Source organism: Natrix helvetica (genome assembly GCF_964273705.1).
Source record: "Natrix helvetica genome assembly, chromosome: 14".
Taxonomy (NCBI): Eukaryota; Metazoa; Chordata; class Lepidosauria; order Squamata; family Natricidae; genus Natrix; species Natrix helvetica.
The window spans coordinates 10,985,877-11,006,493 of record NC_138564.1 but is presented as its reverse complement, the minus strand read 5'-3'; the positions used below and the strand labels follow the sequence as shown (position 1 = coordinate 11,006,493).

Genomic DNA, 20,617 nt, shown 5'->3' with positions numbered 1-20,617 from the left:
TCCATGAGCTGGGCTTCTGTAGCGTGCGAAGATGAAAGTTGCCTCCTGACAATTGTGTGTGTCGTATGAATATGGCCTAAAGTTATCGAAATATACAATTGTGTATGCGCAGCAGTGGGAGAGCGAAAACACCCCTTCAGAGGAGATGGTACTTGCGGAAATGGACAGATTAACGCTAAAAATAAAAGATAAAGGAGAGACAGAACACTGCTACATGGAACAGATTCTACTTAGAAACACGAGGTAGAAGTTGGAATGTGAAAGAATCAGGTTATGTAAGCAATAAAAAATATATTTAAAAGAAAGAAAATATCCAAGGTCATGGTTGTCCCAAAGGTGCTTTTTTTCCCAATAGGTGATTGGACTTTATGGGGTTTTTTTCTTTGAAGATGTTTCGCTTCTCATCCAAGGAGCTTCTTCAGATCTTTTACTCCAGTCAGAGCCGAGGAAGCTTCTTGGATGCGAAGCAAAATGTCTTCAAAGAAAAAACCCAGAAAGTCAAGTTGCCTCTTGGGGGGGGGGGGAGGGAAGCACCTTAAAGATATCTAACAATCTGTATTTTAAAATATTGTTTTTGAAGCTGGAGAAAAACCAATGTTATTGTATTTATTTTGTGCAATGATTAAAGACCATGCTATGAATTAATGGGAAGTCTGGAAATGGGCGCCATGATTAGAATTGGAGAAAATCCAGTGAGGTTCATTAATAAGGGAAATAAATACAAATAAAAAGAAGGAAAAGAGATGAAATAGAATGGATTGAAAACACAATTCCCATCAGAAGCGCGCTGCTCTCAAAGGGAGCCTCAACGCGCAGGCGCGCTCGGCTTCCACGTGCCTTCCAACTATGGAAGGTTTCCCTCCCCTCCTCGTGTGCGCGTTTCGTGATGCCATCATCCTGCGCCGGAAGTGAAGCTGAACAGTTTCCGTGCGGAGCCGGCGCGATGGCGGCTGACACGCAGGTGAGCGTTTGCCGAAGGCCGGAGCGGGACTAAAGTAACAGAAGCGGGCCGAGAAGCCGCCCGCCGCCCGGCTCGGCTCTCTTCCTCGAGGGAAAAGACGCGTCTCCTCCGTCGGCGTTCCCGGCGCCGCTCTTGGCCCGGGTGTAGGAGGCTTCGCGCGGGTTGCGGAGGGGCGCCAGGAGCCTCTCTTTCTCTCTCTCTCTATGGACCCCAGCTCTTTCCTGGCCCCATGGTTCCCAGCCCGGGCGTCGGGGTAGCCGTCGGGAGGAGGGTGGGTTTTGTAGTCAACAACAAGCCCGGGGCAGCGGCTGGGGATCAAAAGTCGGCGTGGAGGACCTTCTACGGGGCTTTTTTCAGGCTGTGAAATCCTTGGGTGCAAAAGCAGGACAGGTAGTCCTCGCTTTAACGACCGCAGTCTGAGCCCCCTCAAAAAATTCAGGTTGCTAAGCGAGAAATCTGTTCAGGGAGAGTTTTCCCCCGCCCCATTTTAGGACTTTCTTGGCCGTGTTTGTTAAGCGAATCCCCCGCAGTCGTTAAGTGGGTAACACAGTGGTTGAGTGAATCTTGATGAATGTATTATATTTTATTTTTCTTTATCAACCCAACCTTTTGTTCTGTAATTCGATTTGGGCAAACCAATAGGAAATAAAAGTTTCTCAAAGTTCTATTGTTTAGCTAAAAAAAGCATGAAATACGAGATTTGGCAGAGTTGAGGGACAGCTGCAATTATATTTCAAGAGACGTTGCTTTAGGTCAGGTTCATACGATACGCAAAATTGTCAGCAGGCAACTTCATCTCCGCATGTTGCAGAAGTCCAGCTCATGAGCTTTATTTACCACTCAATGCAACGAGATGGATGGCCAACAAATGAATAAATATGCCAAAGTCTTTACCAACCGTCAATTCAATCTTGCGTTCTGTAATTTGATTTGGCCAAACCAAAGTTTCTCACAACTCTATTGTTTAGCTAAAAAAGCATGAAATGCAAGATTCAGCAGAATTGAGGGAAAGCTGCAATTGTATATTTCAAGAGACATAGCTTTGCACTTTCTTTTTATATTTATTTTAAAAAGATCGCCTGAGCAGTGCAAAAGAGTGTGTAGTCTTCTTGGAACTGCTGAAAGGACTGTGTCATGGAGTTGTGCTTTCTGCCCTTTGTCTGTTTGCTGTTGAACACAGGCATCGTGGGTTATCTTTACTGGATTATTTTGATTACCTTTTGCATCTCCAAAAGGAGCCTCACGATCTTCTCTTCCCCTACCCCAAATCTCTAACATCTATTTAGGTTTCGGAAACACTGAAGAGATTTGCAGTGAAAGTGACCACCTCTAGTGTGAAGGAGCGCAGAGAAATCCTCAGTGAACTTGGAAGATGTATTACTGGGAAAGGTACTTATACCATGTCAAAATATGCATAGTGTCATGGTTCCAAAGAGCATCCAAAAGTAAATCAGAGTCCAAGGCGAAGCATTCCTCAAAGTTCCCATTGATGAAGAGAGCCATGTTGGCACATCTGGGAAAACCCGAATCAGAAAGCTTCCCGGTTTTCCCCACCAAGTTGAAAGTTCAGGATCTTGCCCTCCACACCCACAAGTCCATCCCATGGTCCAATCTCCCACTGCCATGATGGCAATTGCTCCCATCCAGTTCCGGTCAAGTGCAGAGGTGCAAAGACAAAGGATGACCTTGGCTTTCTAGAAAGAATTTTGTTATGGCTACCTATCATCTAACTCCGTACAATCCCCATCTCCCATTTCCCCAGAATAGAAGATACATAGGAGAATAATAGAAAGTGTGGCAGGCCAAAGATCCAAAAGACAAAGTGGCTGCAGGCCTGACAGGCAGTCCTTGACTTATGACCACAATTGAACCCCAACATTTCTGCTGCTAAGCGAGAGAGTTGTGAAGCGAGCTTTGCCCCGTTTTACAACCTTTCTTGCCACAGGTTTTAAGTGAGTCACTGAAGCTGTTAATCTGGATTTGAATTTGAAATTGCCTGTCGAAAGGTGACACAAGTGGATTGACCACGGTGTTGCTGCATAAATCACTTTCTAGTATCACTTTAACTTTGGTCATTAAACCAAAGTTGTAAGTTGAGGGCCACTTGTAGCACTGAATAGAAAAGAGTCTTAAAACGTTTAGTAAAATCTCAACAGAAGCTCTGGATATGAATGTGGGTGTTTTCATCATAATTGCAGTGTGTGAAACAGCTTCTCTGCCTCTGGACCAATGACCATAGTACCCTTCAAAATCTAATTGCCCGTTGGTTGGTCTTCATCATCATCATCATTTTAGCCACTGTCTACGCATTGCAGGATGAAGGCCCCTTCCTCATGTTTCCAACTCGTACAGTCCTCAGCTTTTCATTGCTAATTGGGCACGCCATACTTGCTCCATCCATTTTATTCTAGGTCTCTTTTGTGGCCTTTAAAAAAAAATTTAGATCAACGTTGGTTGACGTTTGTGGGGAAAATAGAAACTACATAGGGCAGGGGTGTTAAACTCAAGGTCCGGGGGCCGGATCTGGCCCATGGGGTGCTTAAATCTGGCCCACAGGCTGCCCAGGAGGGCTGTTTTTGCTGGCAGAGCGTTGCAGGAGACCTTCGCAGGCGAAAACGGAGCTCGGGAGCCCATTTCCGCTGGCAGAGCACCCAGGCTGCCACAGGCGTCCCTGACACGAGTGTTCAGCTGGCCATGCCCCCCCCTGACTCCCCCAAGGTCAAGCATAACCCTGATACGGCCCTCAATGAAATCGAGTTTGACCCCCCTGGCATAGGGCATTAAAACATTGCTTTTGATGTTAAGCATTGCTTTTCATTGAAGTACCGTGTTGATTTTGATTTGATCTTTCATAGATCTGCCAGAAGGCGCTGTGAAGGGCCTGTGTAAGCTTTTCTGCCTCACTCTGCATCGATACAGGTAATTATGTCAAACTGGGTAGACGGGGGGACTTTGCCCTCCAGTTCAGATAACATTTATTTGTTCTGGCGAAGTGTATGGAAGCAGATTTAGAGGCTTCACGATAAGGCTTCTCTCTCATTTAAAATTGCTTCTTTTTTTTTAACCAAAGATTGGCCATCTTTTTTTGTGTGTGTGTATGTGAGATGATATTTGTGTTTCATTGTATAGTACTGTAATGTAGGGTGCTTAACCAATTGCACAAATGAACGAAGAAATGTATACAATTGTTATTTATTGAAAACTGGAATTTTTTTTTCCAAAATGTCTGCTGCAAAAAATTTTTGTAAGGACAGAAGACAAAGCAAACCAGATTCCTGTAAATAAAGAAATACGTTTTCAGTTCACTGATGAAGTTTTAACTGGTGATCACTTGCAATAGCATTTCACAACTTGTTCCTTCTGGATGCAGAATTCCTGTCCAGCATCCATTTAGTGGATTAATTATGGAAGATTGCTTTTATTCCTTGATTAGTTTCCATCCATTGTTTCTTGTCCTGCCATCAGGTGCTTTGGAGAAGAGGTTGACCCCCCCCCCTTTTTTTTTTCTTTGTGGCAGCCCCTCAAATATTGGAAGACTGCTATCATGTCACCTCTAGTCCTTCTTTTCACCAGCCTAGACATACCCAATTCCTGCCTCCAAGCCCCTAATCTTCTTTAGCAAAGGTTATCTTCAACCCTTGCTAAAGAATAAACCTTTGCTATTGAAAACAAACAGGCAGATTATTAGGAAAGCTTGATTGAGGACAGGATATTTCAGAACCATATTTTTCAGCTCACAATCTCTCCCCTTCCTCTGCATTTTTTGCTAGAGATGCTGCATCACACCGAGCCCTTCAAACAGCTCTTCGGCAGCTGGCTGAATGCCAGCCAGAAGTGACCGCGAAGAACCTTTTGTGCTCCCTGCAATCTTCAGGAATCAGCAACAAGTCCGGGGGATCCAGGTGAGAGATGAGCGCTGGGCAAAGGCCTCTTTGGGAACAAAACCGAAGAAGCTTCTTGGGCGAGAAGCGAAATGTTTTCAAAGAAAAAAAGCCCAAGAAAATCCAGTTGCCCCTTGGGTAAAAAAAAGCACCTTTGGGGCAACAACCATGACCTGGAGGGTTGAGAATCTGCAAAGTTTCTTTGGGAAGTAGTTTCAGAAACCATTTTCATCTCTTAACCTTTCTATCACAGCAAGAGCAGTGGATCGGCTGCTTCGCTGGCTCTTTCGTGGACCTGCCTCCTCGTTCGCATTGTCTTCCCGACGCAAGACAAGCGGCACGGAGAAACCTGGGAGAAACTGGTACGATTCGCCTTGTTTCGCCTGTGACCTTTCCCCCTTAATCTTGGTTGGCTTACAGGTAGTCCTTTGTGGTCCTTTAGGAATTGAGCCCCAAATTTCTGCAAGATAGTTGTTAAGTGAGCTTTGCCCTGTTTTATTTATTTGTTTGTTTGTCTAACATATACAAGATAACAAGTATACCGTATTTTGCGGAGTATAAGATGCCCCTTTTTCCCTCAAAAGAAGAGGGTGAAAATCTGGGTGCGTTTTATACACTGAATACAGCATTTTTTGCCTCCCGAACCCCCCCCCCCCCCTTTTGCAAAAATGGACATGCAGAGGGTTTGGGAGGCGTTCAGAGTGATCCTGGGGGTTGGGGAGGACAGAAATGGATGAAAAACGGGCTGTTTTTTGCTCAGTTTTGCCCCCCCCCCAGCCCCCAGGAGCACTCTACAAGCCTCCTAAAGCCTATTCATGCCTTTTTAAAAAACGGGCCTGTTTTTGCAAAGAATGCAAGTGCAAAAAGTTTTTTTTTTTAATTTGCCTCTTCAAAACCTTGGTGCATCTTATACTCCTAAAAATGCGGTGAGTTTTGCCCCGTTTTGTTTGTTTGTTTGTTTGTTTGTCTAACATGTACAAGGTAACAAGTATAGGTATAAACATAAAGGAACAGCTTTGCCTCCAGAAGTTGTGAATGCCCCAACACTGGAAGTCTTTAAGAAGATGTTGGATAGCCATCTCTCTGAAACGGTATAGGGTTTCCTGCCTAGGCAGAGGGTTGGACTAGAAGACCTCCAAGGTCCCTTCCAACTTGGCTATTGTATTGTATTATTGTATAAACATGAACAAAGTCGTTTTGAGGGTAGGAGTGAGAAACAATTTATGTCCAGGTTGCGAGGGGGGTCTGTAAACATTTTCACGGCCCTGAAAATATTTTTGAACTGTGACCAGCAATGCCCACAAGCTAGAAGCGACATGAAATGATCCCTTTACTCGTCTTTATTAACAGGTGGAAGTTCAGTGCTTTTTGCTGCTGGAGATCCTGGGTGGCTCCCGGAAGCCTGTGGTGAATGGGGCCGTGAAGAAGTTGAACAGAGTCTGGAAAGAGGTGAAGTTACCTTTTCCGCAAACAACACCCGGGGTTCAGAGTTTTTCTGTCCATCTTGTCTCTGCCGGATGCGTTGAGATTGTGTATCTTGACCAGTCTTGGAAGAAATCATGATCCAATACATTGATACGGTGTTTTAAACCCTGACAACTGGAAAATATTTGACTTCCAACTCCACATGTTGGAAAACTTCATAGGAAGACCTGGTTCTGCCAGCGGACGTGGGGAACCCAGAGCAGGACGGAGCCCGTTAAACGGCTCATGTAAATGTCTGATTTGATTATATTAATTTATTATTAGTGATATTATTATATTAAAGGCAAAGGTTCCCCCAGACATGCGTTCTGTTCGTTTCCATCTTATATTATATTACTAATAGTTACCGTATTTTCGGAATATAAGACGCAGCAGAGTATAAGACGCACCAAGATTTTGAAGAGGCATTGGCGGGAGGGGATGGAGTGCTGGCTTTGTTTCAGTAGGTGGAATGATGGGTTGTGTGGTTGTATCATGATTGGTAGATTGGTGCTGATTAGTGCTGGCTGTGTGTGCATTGTTGTTTTGTATTGTAAATATAATTTGTTATATATATATGTTGTATTTGTGCTGATAAATAAATAAAGGGAGAGTAGTATAGATCTATTTCAAGCTATTTAGCTCTCATCAGCTAGCCATACCCTTACTGGGATTCGAACAGCCCAGGTTCGAATCCCAGTAAGGGTATGGCTAGCTGATGAGAGCTAAATCGCTTGAAATAGATCTATACTACTCTCCCTTTATTTATTTATCAGCACAAATACAACACAAATATAAAAAGGCAACATTAAAAATAAAAATATGGTTTTCTGCTTGGATGGTCTTCTGTAATGAGGGGTTGTAACACATATACATATATATATTCTTTTGACCTCAGAATCCTGGGCTGGTGGATCAGTACCTCTCCATAATTCTCCATTTGGAAGCCAATCAGGGATATGCAATCATGCTGGGCCTGCTTGTCCAGTTCTGCACCGCCCAGAAAGATCTCAGCACCATCAACAAACACAAGGTAAGGGTGTTTGGTTTTTTTTTTTTAAAAAAAAAGGCCATTTGGCGTTGGAGAAAGATAATGGCTGCTTAGTAAATGGCCAGCAGGCTGTGTAAGGTTGGTGAGTTTCATAGCGAACCTGCATTCTCTGACCTACTATGAAGTGATGTGTGTTGTTACATATCAATATCTCGACTATTTTCATTATTCAGGCTGCCCTGCTTGATTTCTACGTGAAAACCATCCTGATGAGCAAGACAAAGCCTCCTAAGCATGTCCTGGTGAGAAAAATCCCTCAAAAGTTCCCAAACCATGAAGTCGTGTGCTAAATTCATTTCATTTCATTTATTCGATTTATAAACCGCCCCCTCTCCCCTGCTGACTCTGTAAAGCTGTGAAGCCCCGTAAAGCGGTATATAAGTCTTTAGTGCTGTTGCTATTTTAGCGGTGCTGGTTCCTTGCAGGACAATTGTGCGCCTCTGCTGCGGTATGTGTCTCATTCCGAATTCAAGGACCTCATGTTGCCAGCTTTGCAGAAGTCTCTCTTAAGGAGCCCGGAGAACGCCATTGAAAGTGAGTGATTGGGGGAATCATATGTAACAGGGGTCACCAACCTTTCGGGCCTCAGGGGCCACTAAATTCATAATTTTAAATTCCGCGGACCACTCATATGATCTGCCTAATGAATGGCTGGGTGGGCGTGGCTAGGTGGTCATGTGACTGGGTGGGTGTGGCCAACTCATCACTCACGTCAAGGGGTACTTTGCCAGCCTCTACTCGCCACTCCTCACCTGTCCTCCCGGGCTCCTTAAGGCCCCAACCGGAAGCAGTTGCTGGAGCTAAGCAGCCACCATGAGAAAGAGTTGGCAAAACAGCTCAGTTCAAATTGGATCTGACCGAGAAGGAGGCTCAGCAGAAGCACCTCACTGAGGACTAGGAGCATAGGCTTTCCAAGCAGAAGGAAGACCTGTGGGAGGGCAAGGCCAGGTGTTGGCGCCTGGCGGCTCAATAGGCTGAGATGGTCAGCCAGTTCCAGGCCATGATGCAATCCCACTGGGACGAGCCCTTCGGTTCTTCCCTCCAGCCTTCGCCCAGACCCCAAGTGGGAATTTCTGCCCCCCACCGACCTGCACAAAAAGGCCCTGAAGGGGGAGACTCTCTGCAGCAACACAAGCGTTCATTGCACGTATTCATCCCAGGGGCCGTAGTTCGTTCTAGACTGCTTTTGCTGCAACCACTAATCCTTAGTAAAAGTACCTATCCCTTCAGCCAAAGGGAGTCGAGGGTCTTTCTTTCCTAGGGACCTAGCTGGGACAAGCCTGACAGTCCATTGCATGCCAGCAGTTCCAGAAGGTTCCTATTCTATTTTTTTATCAGTACCTCCGCAGCTGTGAATGCAAAATTGCCTGCAGTGGTTGGTTTTGGTGTGGCTGTTGGCAAGCCTGAAAGCCTTTGGACTGAACATGCTTCTTCTTTTTCTTTTCTTTAGCAATTTCTTGCTTACTGGCGTCTGTCACTCTCGATCTCAGCCAGTATGCTCTGGACATCGTGAAAGGGCTAGCCAGTAAGTGCTTTTTGTTTACGTATATGTTCCTTTTAGGTAAGATTCTCTCTAGTGCATCTACCTTCTTAACCTCAGCCTCTCATTATTGTGGCTTTTGCTGTTGTGTTCGAATTCCAATAGGAGAGAATGCAGGTCTCGACTTAACAACCCACAACTGAGCTCCAAATTTCCATCGCTAAGCGAGGCAGTTGTTAAGTGAGCTTTGCCCCATTTTACAACCTTTCTTGCCACCGTTGTTAAATGAATTACTGCTGTTAAATTAGTAACACTAATTTGTTCGGTGGATCTGGTTTTTCCTGCCTTTCAACCCGTTTTTCGCTCATTTTTGCACTCCCCAGCCCCCAGGAGCACTCTGGAAGCCCCCTAAAAGCTATGCACGGTCATTTTGGTGAAGGGGGCGGGGAGGCCAAAAATGCTGCATTCAGTGTATAAGACGCACCCAGATTTTCACCCTATTTTTTGAGCTAAAAAGGTGCGTCCTATACTCCGAAAAATACGGTACCTCTGAGGAAGGATCCCCTGGCAAGATCTGTTAAGTAATTAAGCTCCCCGTTAGAAGAGCGGGTATGCAGAGAAGCGTAATGAGAGTGATATGGAATAACACGCACAAACCAGCATACAGAGACACTGAATAGTATAAAAATATAGTAGTTTACTATGTGGCAATATAGAGGTATTCAGAGTCCAGTTAACAGTCCAAGTCATACACGGTTCAGTCATTCAGTTATCAAATAGTCAGTCTAGCACACAATGTAGCTAACAGTAGCAAGACACAGTAACTCAAGATCAGTATCAAACAGTATCCACGATCAGCAGCTAACAAACAGAGAGCTAACAGTCATTCTGGCTCCCTCTTATGGCTGCTTGAGGTAACAAGCCAATTACATCTGTTAAGCATTTAAAGTAACAGTAAAGTAATCATAGCTTATATACATTGCCAAGCCAAGCCTAGGGTTACATCTCTAACAAGATCCACCTTCTCTTATAACAGGCAGGATGGAGTGATTTTAGAGACCATCTCTGGCCTGTGGACTCTGGACAGTTCTTTTCCTTTCGGCATTTCCTCATTCTCTTGCACCTCTTCCCCAAAGGAAAGCCCTGGTCCTTGAACGGCTCCTGTGTTTTCTTTTTAGGCCAGTTGAAATCCAACAATTCTCACCTGATGGACAAGGCCATCGTTGCCCTAAAGAATTTGGCTCTGCAGTGCAGCGACCCGTCCACCGTGGAGGCCTTTGGGAAGCACCTCTTCGCCATTTTGGGAGGCCAGTAATTCTCTTTTTTGGGGGGAGAAAAGGGCTTTGTCAGGCTCCAGAAACAAAGCAAAGACCCACTGTGATTTTCCCAAGCAGGGCAGTGGTGGGATATGCCCGGTACGCCCCGGTACGGGCATATCGGTGCCTGCTGGGAGCATCAGATACCGTTCCGCTACGGTGCTCCATAGGGCCCACCTGCCCGCCCGCCCTCCTTACCTGTATTTCAGCCGATTGGGGATTTCGCGTACTCTCAAAGTATATTTTCATTTTTCCATTGTGGGGCGTATTTCATTCTCGCTGCCGTTATGATATGTTTGTTTTGTTTTGTTTTGTTTGTTTGTTTTGCTTTATTGGATTTATATGCCGCCCTTCTCCCAAAGGACTCAGGGCGGCGTACAGCATTAAGAAACACATATTACAAAACTTAAAAGAAAATTAGAAACAATCCGAGAAACAAACCCAATTAATATAACACTAACATTTTAAAAATTGGATAAAATTAAACATATTGACCCTTCACTGAATTTTCCTGCTATGATTCCTAATAATAATAGCTCTGGTTTAATTTCTAACCGTTGTCCAATCCTTTCTTCCAACCACCTCTGGATACCTTGCCAGAATTATTTCGCTTTTTTGCGTGTCCACCACATGTGGTAGTATGTGCCCAGTATTTGATTACATTTCCAGCCATTGGGGAATACGTTGCTGAACATTTGGGCCAATCTTGCCGGTGGAAGGCGCCACCTGTAAAACATTTTGTATAGCTTCTCCTTGTATGCTGTGGCCATCATTAGTTTTCTATTTTTATCCCACAACTTTTGAAGTCCGTACATCTTAAAAGCCCAGGATTAAATAACCTAGAATTATTTCTTTAAACTGCGTGTTAATCTCACGACTCCCATTTTCACAGGCTCGGAAGGAAAGTTGACAGTGGTGGCTCAAAAAATCAGCATCCTCTCAGGTAAAGTTCTTAGACGATCGTAGAGAATGGAATGAAATGCAGATGTGGCATGGGCCCAGGTGTTTGATTCATCGGCACGGTTTTAGACTTTGAGATTTTTTCCAGCAATTGTTTTCCTGGAGAAGGGCACAAAATTTGGAGGTTGGCTCAGGATCCGTTTTGAAATGGAGTGTTTTGTCTTTTGCCAGCTGCAGAGTTGTTGCTATTTTAATGTTTTCATGAATGAAGGAAAATTGAATTTGAGGCGTGGCGTCTCGTTCCTTTCAGGGATTGGTAGTTGCAGCCATCATGCTGTCTCGGGGGCATCCAATCAAGTTCTCAGTGGGACCATGGTTGAGCTCTTCATCCCTTTCCTTCAGCAGGAAGGTAAGAACATTTTTGGCAATTCTTTCAAAGACAACCTCTCCCCCCCCCCCCCCCCAAATAAAACCCCTATCCTGACTGTGGGATTTCTAGCAAGCCGAGCTTTTACTGGAGTCAAATCTAGTAAGCTTTTGGCTAAGACTCCCTCCCTCCCTTCCTTCCCTCCCTATCCCAGTTATGCCCTTTCCTTCCTTCCTTCTCTCCTCTTTCTCCTTCTTTCCTTCCCTCTCTCCTCTTCTCTTTCTTCTTCCTTTCCTCTCCTCTTTCTCCTTCCATCCCTCCCTCCCTCCCTATCCCACTTATGCCAGTTCCTTCCTTCCTCCTCTCCTCTTTCTCCTTCCTTCCCTCCCTCCCTCCCTCCTCTTCTCTTTCTCCTTCCTTCCTTCCTTCCTTCCCTTCTCTTTCTCCTTCTTTCCTTCCTTCCCTCCCTCTCTCCTCTTCTCTTTCTCCTTCCTTCCTTTCCTCTCTCCACTTCTCTTTCTCCTTCCTTCCTTTCCTCTCTCCTCTTCTCTTTCTCCTTCCTTCCCTTCCCTTCCCTTCTCTTCTCTTCTCTTCTCTTCTCTTCTCTTCTCTTCTCTTTCTCCTTCCTTTCTCCTCTTCTCTTTCTCCTTCCTTCCCTTCTCTTCTCTTAACTTCTCTTCTCTTTCTCCTTCCTTCCTTTCCTCTCTCCTCTTCTGGGGTGGGATATAAACAAAACAAAATACAATTGGTTTTCCTACACATTGTAGTGAGTTTGGTCTACACCTGGTTTGTGGTGCTCCTTCCCATGCTATAATTCTGTGATACCGCATTTCCTTTCTTTTCTCCCTCTCTAAAAAGCGCTTTCTCTTTCTGCAGTCCACGAAGGCACTCTGGTACATGCCATTTCCATCCTTGCTCTCTGGTGCGGCCGATTCGTCACCGAAGTCCCCAAAACGCTGGTGGAATGGTTCAAGAAAGCATTCAGCCTTAAGGCCTGCACGTCTGCTGTCAGGCATGCCTATCTCCAGTGTATGCTGGCTTCCTTCAAAGGTAAGACAGAGGCGTGGGCCATCTTTGAGAAGCCAGACAGGTGTGTTTTGACCGAGGCTTCCCAAGAGCCTGAAGCCAACTCCTGGTCCTGACAAAAACCCCTTTTATTAATTTAATGTGAATTCTGCTCATTCACATCCAGCAAAGTCTTTCCAGGGAGGATTTACAGTCACAGACTTACCTGGCTTGGAGAGCTGCCAGACCGACATCTGCAGAACTTGACAAGGAGTCTCGGAGAGTCACAAACCAATTAAGTGAACTAATGGTCTCCGGCAAACTCTACTCCCCTTTCGCTCCTCTTTTATTTCCTCTGGGAGGGGCCATTCATCCTCCACCTGTGGCCTTACTCCCAAGTCGACCCCTGTTCTTTAGCTATTCCCTTCGTCTGGCAACTCTGCGCATGCACACACTGGGAACAGGCTCCAGCTGTTCTTCTGCCTCACTGATGTCTGACTCTGAAGGCAGCTGATAACTGGCATATGGCTCTGGCCCCCTCTCTGCCTCCGACACAGAGCACTCATTAGAGCCTTCCCCAGACTCCAGGACTGCGTGCACACAGCGGCCAACTCCTTTTCTGTGTTTTGTTGCACGCATGCGTGTGGTACAGCTGGTCTTTGTGCCTGTGTATATATGTGCAGCAAAAATGCAATACAAAAATGGTTTTCTGCCTGGAAGGCTCCTAAGGTGAAGCTGAAAGGCCAAAGGGAAGCAGTTTGCTCCCTCCCATATTTGGGCATACCAGGTGCTTTGACATAACACTTAATCATTTCCTTGGCTCAGCTGACAAGGGAGGAGAGCTTGTGGCTTAGAGGTTAATACAATTGCCTAATATGTAAAAACAGCCCAGGTTCGAATCCCAGTAAGGGTATGGCTAGCTGATGAGAGCTAAATAGCTTGAAATAGATCTATACTAGTCTCCCTTCATTTATTTATCAACAAAAATGCAGTGTGTGTGTGTGTGCGTTAATCCCTGAATATATAATTTTCTGCTTCTGTAGGCAATGTCCTCCTACAAGGTGCAGAGATGTTGCCCTTACTGATCCAGACCGTGGAGAAAGCAGGAGCTCAGAGCACCCAGATTCCTCTGGTGACGGAAGGTGTCGCTGCAGCTTTGCTAATCTGTAGACTTTCGGTAGCTGATGCGCAAATAGGTAAGATCCCCCTGCAATGAAACGGAAGCTGCTTTCGGCTGTTTTCAGCAAAGTTCTATTTCCTTTAGGCTAATGAATTATTAGACACGATCCGAAGGACTTAATTGTGTAATTGGCCCCACCCTGTCCCCTCTTCAGTGGCAAGATTTTTTTCAAGATCTGACTTTAAAGATCAGAAAAGTCAGCAGTACGGCAGTTTGAATCCCTAGCGCCGCCTAACGGAGTGAGCTCCCGTGACTTGTCCCAGCTTCCGCCAACCTAGCAGTTCGAAAGCACGTAAAAAAATGCAAGTAGAAAAATAGGGACCACCTTTGGTGGGAAGGGAACAGCGTTCCATGCGCCTTTGGCATTTAGCCATGCCGTCTACATGACCACAGAGACGTCTTCGGACAGCGCTGGCTCTTTGGCTTTAAAACGGAGATGAGTACCGCCCCCTAGAGTCAGGAACGAGAAGCTAGGGGAACCTTTATCTTTTAATACCACTAAACTCAGAAAAATGCAACCCCAGGTTGCCATAAACCAAATCACAATTTTCTCAACATTAACAGACCAATAATAAGAGAGAGAGAGAGAGAGACAGATAGACAGACAGACAGACAGACAAAATCACACAATTGAGGCATGATCTTGTATACCCTCTAGGATCAACTCGCCTAGTATTCTGGCCCCCACCATGACGCAGAATTGTGATACTTAATTCCTCCTCTTTGACATTTTATCTCTCCCGGTAATATTGACCAATTGTTGGAAGTTGCTTCTGGTGACCAACAGCAGTTAATGCTAACCAGATTTCGCCTTATCCGGAGGGTTTGAAATCTGTTTCTGGTTAGCCTTATTTATAACAATAATAAAGGGTGGGATACAAATTAAATAAATTAACTGATTTGCTCAGGTTGCCTTACAGAAGGCGTGATAGCAGTTAAGCATAGGGTGAACTATCAGCTCGGTCAGTAAAAACAAAATTCCTTTTTTAAAATCCTGCACTTTTCAGAAAACAAACTGAACAGCTTATGGCAGCTTATTTTGGATGAGAAAAAACAGATCTTCACTTCTGAGAAATTCCTGCAGTCTGCTTCAGAGGAAGGTAAGAAGGAGTAGGAGTAGAGTGGAATAGGAATAAGAATATTCTCTCAGTGTATTTACAAACAACATACTGATAAGTCATAGAGCATAAATCATCAGATACAGTCATAAATCATCTATATATATATAAATGGCTGTGTGTTTGAGTGTGTATGTATGTTCCACCATAACTCTGGAACGCCTCGAGCAATTTCGAGCAATGGATTACCATATTTTGCAGAGTATAAGATACAGCAGAGTATAAGGTTTTGAAGAGGCAAATTAAAAAAAAATTCTTTGCACTGCAAACCTCCCAAAAACGGCCCATTTTTTGTGAAAATGGGCCTGTTTTTTTTAAAGGGCATGAATTGCCCTTAGGAGGCTTGTAGAGTGTTCGCCCCCCCCCCCCCCAAAAAAAAAATGGAGCAAAAAAAGGCCCGTTTTTTGCTCATTTCTGCCCTCCCCAGCCTCCAGGAGCTTCCTGAAAGCCTCTTACAAGCTATGCATCACCATTTTGGTGAAGGGGGGTGGAGTTTCAGGAGGCAAAAAATGCTCAGTGTATAAGACACCCAGATTTTCAGTCTCTTTTTTGAGGGAAAAAGGTGCGATCTCCTGATATAGAAGATATCCACAAATAGCCTTCAATCTAGAACTGGTCACTTAGCAAGCATTTGGAGGGTTGCAACTGATTTCCATTTACTGAAGGTCTGTTTTCCACTCACTGCAGTCATGTGTACAGTTCTGCAGCTGACCGAACGCCTTCTCTTAGACCATGAATCTCGGCTACCCGGAGCTAAAATCCAGTAAGTATATCTTAGCGTGCTTTTATTGCCTATATCTCGCACAGGTTGGGTATATCTTAAGAGCTGTGGTGGCGCAGTGGTTAGAATGCAGTACTGCAGGCCACTTTTGCTGAGTGCCAGCAGTTCGGCAGTGCGATTCTCACTAGCTCGAAGTTGACCTCGGAAGGATGGGAAGGCTGAGTCGGCCCTTGTTCCTTAGCTGCTTCCTTCTCCTGGCAGCTGTGCCCATGTGCACCCTGGGAACAGTCTCCAGCTGTTGTTCCGCCCCACTGATCTCCGACTTCGAAGGCAGCTGATAACTGTCGGGCGGCCCCGGCCCCATCTCTGCCAGCGACGCAGAGCCTTCCTCAGACTCCAGGACTGGCCCATGTTCCTCCCCAACCTCCTCACTGTCTGAGTGTGCCGGCAGGCCACAATAACTTTAACCACTGAATTACCAGGGCTCTTCCGTTGCCACCTACTTTCATTCACTTCCTGTTTGTCTCCTCACATTTTAAAAAAAATATATTTTATTTTTATTTTTAAAACAAGCAAACACAAACAAAACAATACATACAAGAAAGAAAGAAAGAAAAACCATCATCAATTTTGTCAAGGATGTTGTTTGGTTACAGGTTTTTGTGCATCAATTTTTACAATTAGATTACAATTTTAACAACACTGGTTATCCATCAAACAAGACTAAGTACATCACTGTCATTGAGCATCCTGTGTTCAGAGTACCATTACTCATCCTTCATTTCAAACAAACCTTATTTCCTTAAATCCTTAATTATCTATTAAGCAACAATAAATCTTTGTAAAATTATAAACTCAGGTCTTACCAAAAAAAAATCCCTACTAAGAGAAAAAAAAAAAGAGAAAGGATTTCCCATCGACTCGTATTGTAGATCCTTACTTTCAATTAACCACAATGTCACCAATTAACCCTAAGATATGGAGTACTTATAGTATAACATATTCAAGTCCGGTAATAATTTTCCATTGTTAATCCAAATAGTTATTAAATATTTCAGTTCATGTATGTATCAATTATTCATCACATCAGCATTAGCCCCTTTAACCTACAGGAGTTTTTCCAGTATAACATGATCACTGCTTACAATTATACATAACATTCAAATCATCCCACTTTTTAGATTAGATTCATTATTGTCCTTTATATATCATATGATCAAGCACTCTATTTCATAGCAAAAAAAAAAAGAAAAAGAAAAGAAAAAAAACTTTCATAGCAATAACTATGACTTTCTAGTAATACATAAGTAAACAATTTCCAAGTTTTTTTGTCTAACCATTGGTAAAACAAATCCCATACCTTATAAAATTGCTTGTCCTCTTTCTCTCTAATTACAAATGTACGCTTACTCGTTTGCGCACATTCCATTATTTTCATATTTTGAACTGGCTGTCTTCTCACTTCCAGGCAGTATTACAAGGCCTTGACCGCTGTCCTGCTCAGCCGCTCCTGGACCGTCCGGAAGCTCGCTCAGCAGACTGTCAGGAAACTCCTCTCTTTGCCGAGAGGATTCAAGTTAGCCTGTGGGCTCTTAGAAGAGCTAAAAGTGGTTCTCGTTTCACACAAGGTAAAAACCCCTGGCTTCGTAGCTAACTTAGCGAGGACAGACCTATTGCACTGTAGCCAAGAAAAGCTACACAGGGGTGTATGCTCACCTCCCTTTTTAACTTGCGACCTGAACATATAAGGGTTTTCTTTTACACTGAATCATTCTACTTTCCAAAACGTTTTGACCCTCAAATTACAATCAGGCGCTTCATTGTTAGGTGCTCCCCCCCGAGGCCTTGGTAACCGAATCTGGAGAGTTGTCGGAGCTGGGCAAAACGTACATCCCTCCGCGCATCCTCCAGGAAGCCTTGTGCGTCATCGCCTGTGGGCCAGGGATGGAAGGAGAGCCGGAGGAGAAGGAAAAGCTGGTCTTGGAAATGCTGCTCGTCAGCAGTCATCCTTCTTTGGGTGAGCGGAGGGGGAGAGGTCGTACCTGGATGTGCGAAAGAAAGGCATTGGGTGGGCTTTGGGAGAAGCTCCTGGCCTCGGTTTCTCCTTTTCCTAGTCGCAAGACAACCTGGCCTTTGGCCTGCCCTCCTGATCAAGATGAAGCTGGACCCTATTGACTTCATCACCAAGCATCTGGAAAAAATCTTTGACCGCATCATCGTCCCTCAGAGCCCAATGAATCAGGTGAACTGAATTTGTCCAGGCGGAATGGGATGGAACGGAATTTGATTTCGATTTACTTTATCGTCATTGTACATATAGACACGGTTACCCGTACAACGAAATTCACATAACACCCAGAGACCAGGCCCAACACACATGAACAATCCCCACACCCTCCCAAAAATTTCCCGCCCCTAAACCACCCAAGCATCCACACAACAGACTAACTAACACTGTCCAACAGCTCACTGATGGCTGTCCTTTAATTCATTGTTGAGTGCAATTATAGCTCTGGGATAAAAACTATTCAGAAGAAGTATGATCTGAGTTTTAATTGTTCTGTTATCTTCTGCCAGAAGGCAACAGTCCAAAAAGATTGTAAGCGGGATGGGAAGGAAGAGGCAACTTAGCCCAGATATTATATGTGAGAGAAAGAGGGCGAAGACGGCTCCTCCTTAAGAGTTCCCAGAGTATATTGTAGATGCAGAGAGTAGATGCAGAGATGCAGTTTGGCAAGATTGTGTCTATAGGGAGTGAAACAATAAAGAACCGAGCTTGAAAGACCTAACAAGGAATGGCTTCCAATAATGTTCACACTTTTGCGTCCAGACTTGTGATGATAGTTGTGGCTTGCAATGAGTAAATCCAGAACAAACGCCGCAAAGCATCAATGTAAGTTTAATTTTTCATGAGACGAGACCCAAGACCCAGTGTTCTTTTCTCTTTCCCCTCTTGTAGTCCTCTCTGAATGCAGTTGGCTTGCTCTCAGTCCTTCTGCCTGCCAAAGTCCTCCCTCAGCTGATCAGCACCATTTCCGCCTCCTTGGAAAACCCGGCCCTGTGCCTCGTGACCCAAGAAGAATTCGCGATCATGAGGATGCCGGATGGGGAACTCTACGACAAGTCTATCTTGCACAGGTGAGCAGGAACCCTTCGCAGGTTTATATGTGGCAGGATACGGTGGAATCTGTAGTGGATTCCTCGCCCCATTGCTACCGGTACGGTGTGCACCGGGCCGGGCGTCCTAGTCGTCCCACTCCACCTCCCCTCCGGGTGTCCCACTCCACCTCCCCTCCGGGCGTCCCACTCCACCTCCCCTCCGGGCGTCCCATTCCACCTCCCCTCCGGGCGTCCCACTCCACCTCCCCTCCGGGCATCCCATTCCACCTCCCCTCCGGGCGTCCCACTCCACTTCCCCTCCGGGTGTCTCATTCCACCTCCCCTCCGACACCCAGCTGCTTGTCTGAAGTCGCGCAGGCGCTGCCTGCCCGTGTGCACAATTGGCCGGTTGCTTCAAAAACCAGTAAAGAACGTGGTTGGGCCACTGTGGGTTACGGCGGCTGCCACCGCCGGCTACTACCGGTACGCCTGAACCGGCCTGAACCCACCACTGGGTGAAATCGCCATCAGGTGTGAAAGAAAGAGAGTGAAGACAGCTCCTCCTCAAAAGTTCCCAGAGTATATTGTAGATGGAGGGAGTGGAGCCTGGCAAGAGTCTGTCTGTAGGAGTGAAACAAGATAGGAACTCAGCTTGGAAGAATCGCTGTGCGTCAACAGTGAAGGGAATTTGAGCTCCTTGCAGGGAAGGAAGCAACAGAGGCCAGAAACACCCCCTCCGCCCCCACCAATTCCTCAGCTAGCATGGCTTAGTTCCACCCCCTGGGTTGGGGTGGCCCCAAGGACATTCTTATGCCCTTGAGTGTGTTTGTTGATCCACATATTTAAAAAGGCGATGTCTCCTCTCTTTTCAGTGCCCAGCAGGATAGCCTGAAAAAGGCCAACATGAAGAGGGAGAACAAAGCCTACTCTTTTAAGGAGCAGATCATTGAACTGGAACTCAAGGAGGTATAGTCTGGTCAGCCGACGGGGAGATAAACAGTGTGTGTGTGTGTGTGTGTGTGTCAGGGGTGGGCTCCTGCCAGTTCTAACCTCTTCTATAGAAGAGGTTCCACAAATCTACAGTGCCGTTTAGAGCCGGTTCCAGCTCCCTCCCCTCGCCCGTCTGCACATCATCAAGATGAAGAGCGAGAGGAGGAATTCTGGGAGTTGAAGTCCACAAGTCTTAAAGCTGTCAAGTTTGAACACCCCTGGGGGTTAGGGGTGCAAGGGTCTTGTAACTTGACAGCTTTAAGACTTGTGTGCTTCAAATGCCAGAGTTTCTGAGCCAACATTTTGGTTGCTAAGCAAGAGTGTTGTTAAATGAGTTTCACCACATTTTATAAGTTGGCCACGCCCACCCGGTCACATGGCCGGCAAGCCACTCCCACCCGGTCACATGGCCGGCAAGCCACTCCCACAAAGCAGGCCAAACCTACAGAAGAGGTTCTAAAAAATGTTGAAACCCACCACTGGTGTGTGTGTGTGTGTGTGTGTGTGTGTGTGTGTGTGTGTGTGTGTGTGACTGACTGGTCTGGGATTGATCTGGATTCAAAAACATGAAGAACGGTTATAGGACCTGGGGATGACAGTGAAGTTAAAAGAAAGAGAAGAATTGGATTTGGACTAGACGACCTCCGAGGTCCCTTTGAATTCCGTATTCTTGACCACAAGATCTTGCCCCCCCCCCCCTTGTTGGCGAACTAAATGGCCATCCATTGCAGGAGATCAAGAAGAAGAAAGGAATCAAGGAAGAGATTCAACTCACGAGTAAACAGAAGGAGATGTTGACTGCCCAGCTGGAGAAGGAATCTCAGATGAGGAAGCAATTGAAAGAGGTAATTGAGAGTCTATTTTTGTTTTTATGGAACACTTAAGAAAAGTGGAAAGATGGAGGGGGGGGGGAGGAGGAAAAAAAGGGTTAACTGGCAGAAACGCTCTGAGGAGAAATTGCAGCCTTGTTTGGAGGTCCGTGGAGATTCTCAGTCCTCCAGGTCAGAGGTCTCTAACCTTGGCCACTTTAAGAGTTGGCCACTTTAAGCAAAGTTGGCTGAAGAACTCCGGGTGTTGAAGTCCA

General features: G+C 45.4%; 2 protein-coding genes across 2 annotated transcripts in view; one reads left to right on the top strand and one right to left on the bottom strand.

Moving 5' to 3' along the window:
- The window catches only part of CIT (citron rho-interacting serine/threonine kinase), a 211,089-nt gene that overhangs the window by 188,363 nt on the left and 2,109 nt on the right, over positions 1–20,617 (bottom strand). The gene's annotated exons all lie outside the window — the stretch shown is intronic.
- GCN1 (GCN1 activator of EIF2AK4) overlaps positions 860–20,617 on the top strand; it is a 56,077-nt gene continuing 36,319 nt past the window's right edge. Inside the window, exons 1-23 of the mRNA XM_081966532.1 lie at positions 860–961; positions 2,248–2,350; positions 3,817–3,880; positions 4,732–4,863; positions 5,096–5,204; positions 6,193–6,291; positions 7,205–7,339; positions 7,531–7,599; positions 7,783–7,891; positions 8,808–8,882; positions 10,016–10,144; positions 11,046–11,096; positions 11,364–11,462; positions 12,297–12,470; positions 13,469–13,621; positions 14,613–14,705; positions 15,411–15,486; positions 16,913–17,072; positions 17,272–17,461; positions 17,559–17,686; positions 18,404–18,582; positions 19,416–19,509; positions 20,265–20,378. Of these exons, the coding sequence (XP_081822658.1) occupies positions 887–961; positions 2,248–2,350; positions 3,817–3,880; positions 4,732–4,863; positions 5,096–5,204; positions 6,193–6,291; positions 7,205–7,339; positions 7,531–7,599; positions 7,783–7,891; positions 8,808–8,882; positions 10,016–10,144; positions 11,046–11,096; positions 11,364–11,462; positions 12,297–12,470; positions 13,469–13,621; positions 14,613–14,705; positions 15,411–15,486; positions 16,913–17,072; positions 17,272–17,461; positions 17,559–17,686; positions 18,404–18,582; positions 19,416–19,509; positions 20,265–20,378 (2,610 nt within the window). The 5' untranslated portion in view covers positions 860–886. The remainder of the gene's footprint in view (positions 962–2,247; positions 2,351–3,816; positions 3,881–4,731; positions 4,864–5,095; positions 5,205–6,192; positions 6,292–7,204; positions 7,340–7,530; positions 7,600–7,782; positions 7,892–8,807; positions 8,883–10,015; positions 10,145–11,045; positions 11,097–11,363; positions 11,463–12,296; positions 12,471–13,468; positions 13,622–14,612; positions 14,706–15,410; positions 15,487–16,912; positions 17,073–17,271; positions 17,462–17,558; positions 17,687–18,403; positions 18,583–19,415; positions 19,510–20,264; positions 20,379–20,617) is intronic.